We start from the raw sequence: 14248 nt of genomic DNA, 5'->3' as shown, positions 1-14248 counted from the left end.
TTAATTGATATTCTCGTAAAAATACCTCAGGAAAATTGCACATACTGTGACAGAATTTGATTTGAGTTTAAAAGTAATGTGTTTCAATCCAAAACCGGAGTTTTAAATCTTCACAAAGGAAATAATGAAGGTACAAGGGGGAATTCACTGCAGTTGTCTTGGAAAATGCATCGAAAGATTTGGTGATGGACAGACAACAGCTAACATTTAAATAAATTGCAAAAGGATACTCCTTTAAGACACCAAAACCAAAAAGGAACATATGATTCCTCCATGGCTTACAAGAGGAGTTGAAGATTACATTAAATCAAAGGAAGAGCCTGTAAAGTTGCCAGAAATAGCAGTAAGCCTGAGGATTGGAAGCATTTTAGAACTCAGCATAAGATGACCAGGGAATTGCAACAAAAATAGGCAAGATTAGACTGGCAAGGAACATAGAGAACTGACAGTAGAAGGTTTTATAGGTATGTGAAGACTAGTGAGGGCAACTGTGGGCCCCTTCCAGACACATACAGGAGCATTTACAGAAGACACAGAAAACCTACCAGAAATATTAAAGAACCGAGGTGCTAACGGTAGTAAGGAACTGAAGGAAATAAGTACTAGTGAGCTTGAAAGCTGATAAATCCCAAGGATCCTTATTACAGAGTTCAGAAGGAGTGATCTGCTGGAGCTCATTGAGGATGTGACTGGTAGAATTGTTAAAGGGGAACCAATAGGTATGGTGTATTTCGATTTTTGACGAGTTAACACAAAACTAGGTGGGATTACAAGTGTGGAGGTGAATGTAAGAAGATTTCGAGGGTGCAGAGATTGCGGATGCTCCATTATCATCTTCAAAAATTCTATATTTTCTGAATTTTTTCCTTTGGTTTGAAAGGTGCCACACTCTGAGAAAGGAGAAGAAGAACAACAAGGAATGACCATCCTGCTAGCCTAATGTCAGTGGTAGGGAAAATGCTAGAATTTATAACGAAGGAGGTAATAGTAAATCAAATTGAAAAGAATAATCAGATTGCGCAGAGTCTGAGAGGATTTATGAAAGGAAGATCACTTTTAAACTAATCTGCTGGGGCTCATTGAGGATGCGACTAGTAGAATAGGTATGGTGTATTTGGATTTTCGACATGTTAACACAAAACAAGGTGGGATTGCAAGTGTGGAGGTGAATGTAAGAAGATTTTGAGGGGGTTAGGACAAGCTGAGTGAGTGAGCAAGAGCGTTGCAGGTGGAATATAATGTGGTGGTCATACAGCCTGGTGCACAAAACAGAAAAGCAGAGTAATTTTAAATGACGACGAATTGGGAAGTGTTGATATTTGAAGGTTCCTAACCGCACTTGTACATGAGTCACTGACAGCTAACGTGCAGGTGCAACAGATGATTAGGAAGGCAAATGCTATGTTCGCCTTTATTTTGAGAGTATGTGAATCTAAGAGTAAGGAAATCTTACTGCATTGTAAGTGACACTGATATGAGTACATCTGTACAGTTTCAATGTCCTTACCTGCTCAAGTCTCTGGGATGAGATTTGAACTCACAATATTGGGGTGTTACTAACTGAGCCACAGCTAAGTACAACCATGCCTTCACCCTTATAAGCTCCAAACTCTGAAATTCCCTTCAGAGATTCACTAAAGGCCAGTATGCATGTACAGTAAGTATTTACGGAAGCTGACAAATATACCATTTTTTGCCTTGGGAAATGAACTCATATTTAGGGAGCTTGTGTCAGTTATTTGGGACATTTATGAGATCTTGACTGCACAACATTGTTCTACTTAGTTAAGGATGTTAACATAAGAAGCAGGTCAGAGGTTTATTTACACTAAAACCTGAAATGAAAGGCCATTTTATGAGGAAAACTTGGACGGACTAGGCTGATATCAGCTGGAATTTGGAAAGTGATGGGGATAATTGAAATGTAAAAGATCCTGAGGGGTCATGGTGGATGCGGAAATGATGTTTCCTCTTGTGGGAGAATCTAGAACAAGGGATCACTGTTTACAATAAGGGGTTGCTCGTTTAAGACAGAAATGGGGTGAATTTTGTTCTTTCAGAAAGTTAGGAATCTTTGGAATTCTCAAATACAAGGAATGATGGAAGTAGAGTCTCTGAATATTTTTAAGGCAGAGGAAGATAGATTCTTGAAAAGCAAATGATTCAAGATTACTGGGTAGAGGGAATGCACAGTTACAGACATGTGTAAACCATAGCATGGAGGACCACCTGTGATATGTCTGTGTCTGAACTAACTTCACTTTCAGGACAAACAGATCAAATTGTTGTTCCTTCAGAAGACACTGGTATCTTATGCATACAATGCCTTGTAACCTTTGGGGTATGTTATAGTCTGTGTTGCACCAAAACACTGGAGGCAGAATTTATTTGATGTTAATATTTGCAGACTTAGAGATGACAGATCTCACAGATATATTTAATTCTGTGCTCTGAAATATAAGTCTATCCACTGATAGTACTGCCAAGACATTGAACTCAGCCAGATGTTTTTGCAATAGAGTTCAACAGAGTGATCACATCATTGAAAGTTAATTTGGTGTCAGTTGCTGTGCACCTTATTTATTGAGCTTCCTTAGAAGTTCCTTAGGTGGCACAGTGGCACAGCTGCTGTTCACAGCTCCAGTGACTCTGGTTCATCCCAACCTTGGATGCTGTCTGTGTGGAGTTTGCATATTCTCCCTGCGACCGTGTGGGTTCCTCAAGGTGCTCTGGTTTTCTCCCACATCCCAAAAATGTGCAGGCAGGTAGGTTAATTGATCTCTGTAAATGGCCCCTAGCATGTAGATGAGTGGGAGTTGCTGGGAATGTACGAATGGGTTAGAGCAAAAAAATGGTGCTTAAAGGTTAGTGCAGACTTGGTGAGACAAAGGTACAGTTTCTATGCTCTATCTCTCCATGGCTATATGGTCATCTATCTGAAGGCAGCCTCAGGGAATCCTGCCAATCTTCTGGGAAAATGGAGACCCTCCAAAACAGCTGAGTTTGCAATTTCTGGAGTTTCCACTGCAGTGAATTTTTTCCCCCAAGCATTCCACATTACACAGATATGGGTAAAACAAAACCTCTTGTTATGTAGAAATACTAATAAAAATATAGTTTAACATATTATGGGTTATTCTATTCTCATAAGTGTTTTTAAACATCACTCTGTGACAACCCATGCTTTATTGAGGTATAAACATACTTATTATTAGTTTCACCCCATTTTTCTAAAGACATAGCAATTTTTTGGCGATACAGGAGAATGTATTACTGTTTCACTTAATCCACAGATGGCATACAATAACTATGAGACAACTGTTAATGCCAATTACCCTACTTCATATGTATTCTATTTTTATGTACAAGTTTTGAATCATAAACATGTTAATCTCCTCATGGAATGTTTTTTTTAATATGAATGTAAAAAGAATTGAAAAATTTCAAATTATAACACAAATCTCATACATTCAGGGATAGAATGATTAAATAAAATTGTTCTCTGATCAACATTTTTTAATCGCTAACCTCCAATATCTTGCTTTGTTATATTATTAATACAGCACTGATCTTTCTTTGAACTTGCCTCCTTTGCTGATGCCAAATTCAGAAATGATTTTTGATATATTTAGACACTGGTATTCTAACTCATTTCTATTCCATCTGCCAAACTATGGAAGTTCTTATCAAAAGCAAAGACCATGGATTCTGAAAATTAAAATTAAAACAGCACTTTCTCCTATCTATAATTTTTTTTCATTCCGTAGTAATTCTGTCTTCCTATTGAAACTGTCAGTTCCTTGATTTCTCTCCTCATCTGGTTCAGGGCAAAAGCTACAACATACTTGGCACATAGTCCTGTCCTTCAGTTCAAAAGCAGCTTATCAACACTGCCGGATGCAAAAAAACAACCAGACAATGCACCAGCATAGATGAGTTGGCAGTTTTTTTCACCCATTTTATCTCTGTCACCCTGTTGGAGCTTGGTGTGACAAGCAAGTGTTTCTAATAGATTTTAAGTCTTTGCAAAGTCACACAGCATATGTTACTTTCCTTGCTGTTCTTAAAGCACACCAAGTATTGGAATAAGAACAGTATTTTAACAACACAAGGCCAAGGGTTACAGCTGGAGATACAAATTCTGAAATCTGTTTTAAAACAAATACAAGCCTATACACTTTTGTGAGACCCTCCAGTGAAAGTTACTGATAAACAAAATAATGGTCGATAACATCATGTTTGGAATTGCTGTGCTAACAAAAGCAAAATGCTAATTTATTCAGGATGGTCCAGCAGTCATTTTGTAAATATATTAAAATGTTGTACATAAAAGTAATGAAAAAAAAATTGCATTGTCTCTGCAGGGGTTTATAATGCAGAGCACCTGCAGTAAAGACACCCTGTTACGGGAAGATGAAATAAAGAAAAACACAGGGACCCTGACAGAGAATGACTGAGCAAAGAGTGAGATTTTTGATCCAATCATTAACAAATGTGTTTATCATTCTCTTACATTACAACTTATGTAATGACTGTAACATTATATCAATTGAACTGTTCATCAGAATCAATCAACAGAGCTTGGGTCGTTGGAGATGCCACAAAGGTACCATTGGTAGGCAGACTGTGCCAAACTGTTCCAATTTAGAGCTTGATCGGACTTCTCTACTGTATGACTTCTTTTGAGACCTACAGCAAAATTGGTAGTGTTACAACAGGAGAGCCTCCTGTTAATAATATATAGGTACCAAATGGTTACAGCGAAACTGAAACCAACTGAGTCTGGGGGCAGCAAATCTTCATCCTTTTGACATGAGAGCCCAGCCTGCATCTAAAAAATAAGAAGACACTAAAGCTGTAAATTGAGAAAAGTTTAAACTTTAAAACAGAATTTCCTCTCAAAGGTTGGGACAGAAGATCCAATGAAGGGCAGGGAATTCTCCTGTGTCCAGGCTAACATTTATACCTCAGTCAATATCACTGTATTAAACCATAGGTCATTAATCTCATTACTGTATGTGAGACCACGTGATTTACATAATTACCAGATGCGTTTTCTTAGGACACAGCAGTGGCTACATTTTAAAAGTGTTTCATTGGATGTACTACTGAAATATGCAAAATAAATGAAATTTCTTTTTCTTTTTAACCATGCCTGTATAAACACCGGAACCAGAGTAAACCGTTCATACTGGGCCTATTCTGTCTTTCAATGATTTCCTCACAACCACTGAAAGCACAGTGAAATTCTAGTGAATATGTGCTGCACTTTCTCCAAGGCACTCAGAAAATGGTACAAATTGACACTTTTAACCATTTACACTGAGTGGAGGCTTCTGGAAGTTTAAGGATATTTCCATAGAAATTTGCATCCTGTTGCATATGCTAAATGTGTGATGTGGCAGTGTATACATTTGGACTCTGCTTCTAACACTCTGCTCCATTACAATCAATTGAATTGAATGTTGGAAGCAGGATAAAATGCACTAGCACTACTGTGCTATATTTTTCGTATCTATCACCAAGGACAATTACATGCCTTTTGAAGCACAAACTGGGTTTGTTCTAATAAATGTCTCAAAGGAGTAAGAGGTCGCAGAAAAGAGCAGAGAATTCTTCATTTGACATGACGCAAAACTTTGCTGGGAGAAGCCTCGTACAAAATGTACGGTGAAAGGCAAATAAAACCTTCTCATCGCCAAGCTGAACTCTGGTTCAGATTTCATTTGCTTGATCATTGTTCCTTGAAAACATTGAGAGATAGACTTCTGGACCTTAAGAGGACCAAGGAATATGGGATTGTGCTGGTAAATATCACTGAGGGACAAGTTCTTATGTTCTTATGATGATGTTGAAGGATAGGTTTTCAGGCATATCAGAGCTTTGTGCAATTCTGCCCTGGAGTATCCAAGGGTTTCTCTAGTCTCCTGTTGTAAACCTAGCAGGAATTTGGTCAAATCTCAAAGAACAATGCAAACTATAATTTTTGCCTTTTCTCTGAGGTTTGCAGAATAGCTTGGATGTCAAAGTGTACAAAATTATTCGCTGCCCAGCACGTGTACCCCTTACCTTTAATAATAGCCCACTGCCTGAAGTCAGACCCATTTGAAAACATTTATTAGTAAAGAATATTTTCCACATAAGCATTCCAATGCAGATATGCCTCTGAATGTTCTTAAATTGTACTGACAAGATATTAAATACAAACCCAAACAAACAAGCAGGATATGTAAATTATATGGTGGCACTATACAGGTAGGCCAGACACAAGGTGACCCTTGAGCTGTCTCTAGAGTATAACAGGAAACACGTGACACGTTCTGTACAGTGCATTTCCCCCATGGGCTTGCCCTGTGTCTGGTGTCGCCTTCCTCATTCCTGTCAGATTTGGCTGAAGAGGTGAGTCTTTGTTCTTTGCTCAGTTTCAGTCCATCACTCACTGGTCTTGCATTTGCTGTTGCATTCGTTGCAACATTTCCTGCATTCGCCGGAGCTGCAGAAAGGAAGGCACAATTACTGAGCTGAATTAGGCACTGCTGCGCATCAGCAACAAGCAGCAGCAATGCTTTCTCCACCACGGACCACTGCACACTGGTTCAACATCCATACAACCCTTACACTGGGATAACGAATGCCTAAAGAGTTTGGGAACAATGATATTCAGATAATGAAATATCCAGATAGCCGAGTGTATTGCATGTTACGTGAAATTAAATGATATTCACTTACTATGAAGACTGGCAGATGACATGAGGAATTATCTTTATAGCTATGACATGGAAGTTCCCTGGTCACAACTTGGTTCCCTCATCAAGCCAGAGACCAAAGGGTAATGTTCTACTTGCTACCCAAGCTTTAAAGCTGGTGTGTGGGTCGGCATAGTATTATCAAATGTGTCTGATTTTACTTTCTGGAACACAGAACATATGTGATCTACGCCTGATCTCTGAGAAGATTTCCGTGCGCGTGCATAAATGCTGCGGAATCTCAGAGTCAGTGGTGGACAGGGCGCCAGGGAAAATGCCTGGTGGAGCTCGGCCATTGATTTTGGGACTTCTGCATTCAGCAGATATCCAGAAACATCCCAGCACTGTCCTGCAGTCAGTGCTAAGCAGGGGATATTGAACATCAGACATAGAACATAGGACAGTAGGAAGCAGGCCCTTCAGCCCACAATGCCTTTGCCGAACATGATGCCAAATTAAACTAATCCCTTCTGCCTGCCTGATCCAAATCATGTGCCTATCTAAAAGCCTCTTAACTGCCACTATCATATTTGCTTCCACCACCGCCACTGGCATTGCATTCCAGGCACCCACCACTCTGTGTTGAAAACTTGCCCCACACATCCCCTTTAAACTTACCTCCTCTCACCTTAAAGTTATGCTCCTTAGTATTTGACATTTCTACCCTGGGAAAAAAAATCTGACTATCTACGCTATCCATGTCTCTCATCATTTTATAAACTTCTATCAGGTCTCCCGTCAGCCTCCACCACTCCAGAGAAAACTCTTCTTATAGCTAATACCCTCTAATCCAGGCAACATCCTGGCAAACCTCTTCTGCACCCTGTCCAAAGCCTCCACATCCTTCCTGTAATGTGCGACCACAGCTGAACAGAATACTCTAATTGCATCCTAACCAAAGTTTTATACAGCTGATGATTTAATCGATCTGTCTGGATGGCGCACAAACAAAAGCCTTTCATGATATCTTGGCACATGTGACAATAATAAACTATTACCAATAACAAATCAAAATTGAATGGTTTCTATAATGCGCAACAAATTTGCAAAGCCAGATTCATATCCAGCTGAGAATTGAAACGGTAGCTTCTTGATAGCCAGACAGTCATTACAAACTCAGGAGCACTGGGAGGGAACAAAACTTCACCACCAATCCCACTTGAATGGCACTGCCCATAGTTGGTGAATCCATAGTCACGCTTCTCGTGGCAAAGTCTCATCTGGATTCATTAGCAAATGATTATTTCTTGTCATCTCTCAGAAACAGTTCATTGCAAATGTATGAATGACAAAAAAGGACACCAAACAAAATTAAACACTAAAGTCACAACATTTCCTGACAAGCCCACTCACACAGATGGCCACTGGTAACAGACTTTATATTGTCGCAGACTATTCAGCTACATGACCTGGACTTCACACCTCAGATACTCACCTCTTCATCTTTCATTTTGATCAGTTTCTCTGTCTCTGCATCCGGAGTTGGCACTGGTAGGATGGGGAGAGGACTTTCTGCTCGGTTGTCCTGGGTTAACTTACTGTGTAAATTAAAGTAAGAAAAAACTCAGTGGCTTTATTCAGTGTGGTTTGTAGTTTTATAATATCTCATTGGAAATAATAAAAGGAACTCTGATCTTGAAAGTCCACACATTCAAGCTCAAGAACATGAGGTGAATGAAACTCCCCATGAAAAATTGCCAACAGTTTAATCTGAAGGTTTGGTGTGGATCCCCTGTGTTGCAAGAGGGGACTCATGAGAAACCCCTGTGAACTTCAGGGCCACTCGTTGATTCTTTTCAATTTATCAGGGCAAAGCATGTGAGGAATTCTTGCAAGGAGTTCTCCGAACCCTCCGCAAAGGAGTGATAGAAATTCAAGGAAGTGGGTTAATTGAATGATATGGACTTCCATGGAAATTCTACCCACTCAGTGCCTAAAAAGGCTATTTTTGTTAAAGGACTACACTCTTTTTCCTATGTTCAAGACATGAGCCAAACGGTCCAGACAATCCTATGGCTGAGTCAGCATCCATGGTATTTCATCCACACGATACACAATTGGATGTAATTTCATTCAAAAGGTGAAATGCGATGCTGATAAATTCAGCTTTCACATTGCTCTGTACAATGCTTCATGAAGTTAAAGCAGGAATGGGATAGAATTACAATCTGCTGCATCTGGGTCACTGTCTGTGTACTGAGGCAAATGATAAAACTAATAAAGTGCATCAATATAATCTCAGCATGGTGAAATTTATGTTTATTTCACTTCAAGGCAAAAAGCAGACACACCACCCAGGAACCAATCTGGTGAATCTTCTCTGTGCTCTCTCTAGCACTTCCTTCCTTAGGAAAGGAGACCACTGTGCCTGCAGCAGCACCAATCGACAGGACAAATCTTAATTCCCAGGTGGATGTAGTTCCCAATGGGAAGATGAATGAAAGAGAGAAAGAAAACGAACCTGGTCATTTCCTGGATGCATCTAGCTCTGAAGTTCTCATAGTGAACGTCCCAGGTCACATCCTTCAGATCCTGCATGTGCGTTCGGATCAGCATGTTCCGCAGTTTCACAAAGTCACAGTGTGCCTGGTTCTCCACTGTAGGTAAAATAAACAAGGAACCAAAAATGTATGGCTGCATTCCCAAGCAAATGGCAGATTTTCTATATTTTTTTAAACGCTCTGGTGAAGCAATGGGGGGACCTGCAAGCTGATCAGTGCAGCAAGAACACACCTTCTATGACTGCACTGACCCACGATGGAGAGCTTTATGGGTTTTCACTCAATAACGGGTGGAAAGAAGGTCCGCCCACACTCACCCACCTACTGGATTCAAATATTTCACTGCACGTCGACCAAAATTACCAAGTTAAGGTTCCAGCTGCACTGGCAGGTGGAGCTCAAACATTACAGATCCTGCCTTGAAGGCAGGAATGCCGTACAAAGCCAAAGACTCGGCAAAAATTATTCAGTGTTAAGAACTGGCTGGTACACAGTCCCAACAATGATGCTGAAGAGTGATCATCAGGAAAGAGAGCATTAATTAGTTGTTTTTTGTCAGTATAAATTGCTTTCATTTTGGATAGAGAAATTTATTGAGATGGACATTTTAGCTCATTGCAAGTCAATTATGTCCTAGCTTAAGATGATTCTATTATATTAGTTTCAGATATAAATAGGTTGCTCTTGAATGTCTGGAAGATTCAAGGAAACCCCAAAGCATCAGCATTTATGCTTTTGACATTATCTTATTGAATAGTGGAGCAGGCTTGAGAAGCTAAATGGCCTACAGCAGCTTCTGCTTTTTATATCTTTATATTCTTATGCTCTAAGAGTTCATATGGGAACAATGACACAAAAAGGGAAAACTGAATGAATTGCATTTAAAATGCTAAGTAATTAACCACTGTGCCCTTTCAAATTGCAAATCATCTCAAACTTTTTTCTTGAGGGTCATAACTTAGAATCAGTTTATCACAGATGTTGCATTGACATTGTGCGCTAAAATGTGTGTGCTTTCTGTGTGTGATAAGCCCATTTTCAGTAGTAGTTATCTAATAGCACCATTGGCATGTTTAAACATATCAATGAATACCTTGTAAAACAATTTAAAAGTAATAATTAATTAGCTTTTAAAACACTGCCCAACATCATCGGTTCATGGCAGTTTTTGTATTCCATAAATATGTAAATGATGTGACTGGAAACTTAAAAATAAACATTTCTCTGAACGGATGCAGGTTTGGGCACAATTTTCCAAGGTGAAAATTGTACCCTTTGACCTTTAATCTAACCAGCTCAATCTCAGACATACCTAGGTGCCATTTCTTGAACTGTGTCCAAAGCAGAAACTCGACACGATAAGTCTAACCTTTGCCTCCAAATGGTACGGACGGTGCTCAATGGAACATAATACATCTATGGGAGTTCTTCTTGCCAGTGCCCCTTCCAGCTGCTACCATCAATGTCTTCTCCTTCCTTCATGGCCCACGTTAGGATATTGCTGGCATTAGATTGATTCATGTGTGCCACTCTTTCTTTCTGTTCCCATTTTGTGAGGTAAATGAAATATTTTAACTGCCATGGCATAAACTCATCTTGTTGCCTTGTTTTCCATATTTTTCCCCTCATGTCCTAACAGCTGCTGTCAAGTTATGGTCCTCCATCCAGATCAACCCTTCAGTAACCAATTGAAGTGATCAATCCTAACATGCAATTCTTTATACAGTGACCAGGGGTTACTTGATGGGAATGGTACCAGTAGTTCAAACCTGTTTTTATCCCTGGGCTTGGGCTTCTCTTAGTAGGGACCATTGGTTACCAGTAAAGCAGCAGAGATAGTGGCTGGTTTGTTCCTTTTCCAAGCAAATTTGTACAAAGACAACTGATACCATCCAGACAGCTGCCTTTGCTGAAGTAAGCTGAGTGGGGATTAGTGTGAGACACTGTAATTTATTGAACTTTGTTCAGTGTCATGCAGTTTCCTTATGTATAATGGTGCCAGATTCACTAGAAAATGCTCTTCACTTTACCTTTATACAAACTGAGTTATTTTGACATCTATATTTCTGATAATTTTCAGAACAGCCAATATTGTGTTTGCAAAAAATTCCACTTAAGGACAGAATAGGTAATTTACTTCTCTCCTCAAAGATTTAAATGCCAACATCTCATGGCCACCTGGAGCAGGGCTAGTCAGGCTGGCTCACCTTCTGCTCCCAGAGCCTGCTCACCTTCTACAATGCCCCATGGATACAGTCGCCCACGGACCCTCTGACCACGAGCCTCCACCACTGTGTTGCTGCCGATAACTGCAAATGGAATGCTCTCCTGTAATCAATCAGATGTAGGAAAATGGTGTTCAGCAGGACGGATAAAATGAAAGGTGAAAGAAAAACAGTGGAATTCCTCACTAAAAGATAATAATACAAGACCAGCACCTGTTTACTAAAGTCTTACTCCACTGACTGACTTGCCCTAATTTCTCCCGACATGGAATTAATTAATAAGTACAGCCAGAGCAAGGAGAAGATAAAGGAACATGTTCCTGGGTGTATTGGCAATCTGGGCCATAATTATAGACCTTATCACGGAATATTACCTCTCCCAATAACAATCAAAGCAACATTAATTACAAAGTTTATCAATAGATGAGGAGAAGAATCAAATTCCCTTCCTAATTTGGTAAATTCCTTGTAATGTTGTAATCCTCGTGGTTTTAGAATTCTACATTATAGCAGGATCCTTAAATTACTTTGCATCCTGGGCCCAAGCGAATCTAAAGAAGGATGGAATTGAGGTCCTATCCAGCTTTAGGAAGATAGAACTGGGGAACATCCCACTGTCTCCAGTCAGGATTTGAATCAGAGCTATTCTATCAGGGCAGTGATTATAGTTGGAGTTAGCTCAGCTGTAGTTGTCCTCATTGCAACATTTCCCTTCGAGACACCAGAGACTGCAGATGCTGGAATCTGGAGCAACAAGCTACCTACTGAATGAACTCAGCAGGTCGTGAAGCATCTGTGGGGGGGGTAAGGAATTGTCGGTGTTTCGACCCAAAGTGTCAGCAATTCCTTTCCCACCTCAGATGTTGCTTAATTCACTGAGTTCCTCCAGCAGATTGTTTGTTGCAACATTTCCCTTCCCCAGGATCTGCTGCTGTTGCATGCAAACCCTGATTCTTTCTAAAAGGACCTCCTCTTCTGCCACCTTCCTTAAGGTTTCATATTCCTGGAATTTCACCTTACCTTTAATTCTTTATCTTGCTTTTTAAACTCATCATCTTCATCAGAGTCACACTCTGGAAATTGATATATTTTAATTCCGTATTGTTCAATTTCATCTCTAATCTACATTGGAACAGGGAAAAACATTGTACAGTTAATAGAGAAGTAAAACTGATTGAGAAATTGTTCAAATTGACAATAACGACAAGGATGTATGACATAGTGAAACAAGATAATGAGCTTCAAGAGTAACAGACATTGGTTAAGAGTCAGGATGAAGATACAGAATTGAACAAAGGAGTGATCAGGGAGGTTGTTTGAGGTAATTGATCAAGACACGACAAGATGGAAAAAGGAAGCGGAAGGTAGAACAAGAATTCCAGACTCTTTCAGCATGATGGATGGGGAAAATCAAAAAAAAACTGGAGACGCTGGAAATTTGAAATAAAAACAGAAAATGCTGGAAATACTCCGCAGGTCAGGCAGCATCTGTGGGAAGAGAAACAGAGTTAACATTTAAAGTTGAAGATCCTTTGTCAGACCTTTCAACCTGGTAACTATGTTTCTCCAGCATTTTCTGTTTTTGTTATGATGGGCAGAGACACTGACACCAAACGTGGCACAGCTTCCGGGTGAAGAGCCAGATGCCACAATCCATCATATTCGGAGAAATTAAAAGTGCAAACTACAGAATGGATTGCAAATGTTGCAGAGGTGGTGGACTGAGCAGTGAGAATGGGGCCATAGCTGAGGACTCCACAAAGAGATTTATAAAAAGGACTGGAAATTTCAAAGTTATGGAAGCCCTGGGTTTGCATGTGCTGCTTGACAATGTTGTTGATGAAACCTTCCATCACTTTGCAGATGATTGAGAGAAGACTGATTGGGCAGTAACTAGCCAGATTGGATCTGTCTTGCTTTTTTTTGAACAGGACATATCTGGACAATTTTCCACATTATCGCGTGAAGGCCAATGTTGTAAATGTAATAGAATTCCAAACCAAATGATATGTTTAACCTGTGATTGACTAACAATATGGGCTGTTGATGTCACAGCTTGCTGACCACAATGTGCCATACTTCCCTGGATATGATATCGACAGTAATATTGAGCATGTGTTTTCTGTCTGTGGGAGCTGATTTTTTATCGTTGAGGCATTGTTATCTTATGAATGATTTTTCTCACCCTCTCCTTGAGTTTCTTCACCTCGATGGGAGTGAGCGAGTCCGCTTTTGCAATCACCGGTACAATGTTCACTTTCTGATGTAACGCCTTCATAAACTCCGTGTCCAGTGGCCGCAGCCTATGCCCAAAGAGATGGAATAAATTACACCCACGGTTATCCCTCCCCACAGAGAATGACAGATCACATCCATAGACCCCCAGAGAAATTAAAATGCAGAAAAGGAAAATCTGATCTCAAAGACTAAACATGGACCAGAGATGATGTGATCACTCTCCAGTGCAAGTGCGTAGTCACTGCACTGTTTCAAGGAATAATGTTGTTCTTCCAGATCCCATGTAAAAATGTAAAGATAAGCAAACTTAACTTCTTGTAGCAGTCTTTACCAACTGCTGTAAGGATTTCTCTGCCAATGTCTTGCAAGGTTGTCTCAAACATCAACCAGACCCAACCGGCCCAGGACTGGTCCTATGGGCACCCTTTGTAAAACGAGTCCAATACCCAAGTCCTATAAACTCTCCCCAAAGATAAAGCAGAATAAATTAATCACAGAACACCAGCCCTCCTCCATACCCACAATGTGGGCCTAAAAT

At 40.0% G+C, this 14248-nt stretch overlaps 1 protein-coding gene across 4 annotated transcripts in view; it reads right to left on the bottom strand.

Annotated features, from left to right (window-relative positions):
- Positions 1-6100: 6100 nt before the first annotated feature.
- Positions 6101-14248, bottom strand: part of septin5a (septin 5a) — a 79960-nt gene continuing 71812 nt past the window's right edge. For all 4 annotated transcript variants that reach the window (XM_052031988.1, XM_052031990.1, XM_052031991.1 and 1 more), the window contains 6 exons: positions 13658-13775; positions 12493-12594; positions 11479-11575; positions 9208-9343; positions 8182-8284; positions 6101-6493 (listed from right to left, as the gene is read on the bottom strand). In XM_052031988.1, the coding sequence (XP_051887948.1) occupies positions 6437-6493; positions 8182-8284; positions 9208-9343; positions 11479-11575; positions 12493-12594; positions 13658-13775 (613 nt within the window). In that variant the 3' untranslated portion in view covers positions 6101-6436. The remainder of the gene's footprint in view (positions 6494-8181; positions 8285-9207; positions 9344-11478; positions 11576-12492; positions 12595-13657; positions 13776-14248) is intronic.

The sequence above is a fragment of the Pristis pectinata genome, chromosome 17, assembly GCF_009764475.1.
Source record: "Pristis pectinata isolate sPriPec2 chromosome 17, sPriPec2.1.pri, whole genome shotgun sequence".
Taxonomy (NCBI): domain Eukaryota; kingdom Metazoa; phylum Chordata; class Chondrichthyes; order Rhinopristiformes; family Pristidae; genus Pristis; species Pristis pectinata.
The sequence above is the reverse complement of the archived record's forward strand: the minus strand, read 5'-3'. Positions and strand labels throughout refer to the sequence as shown.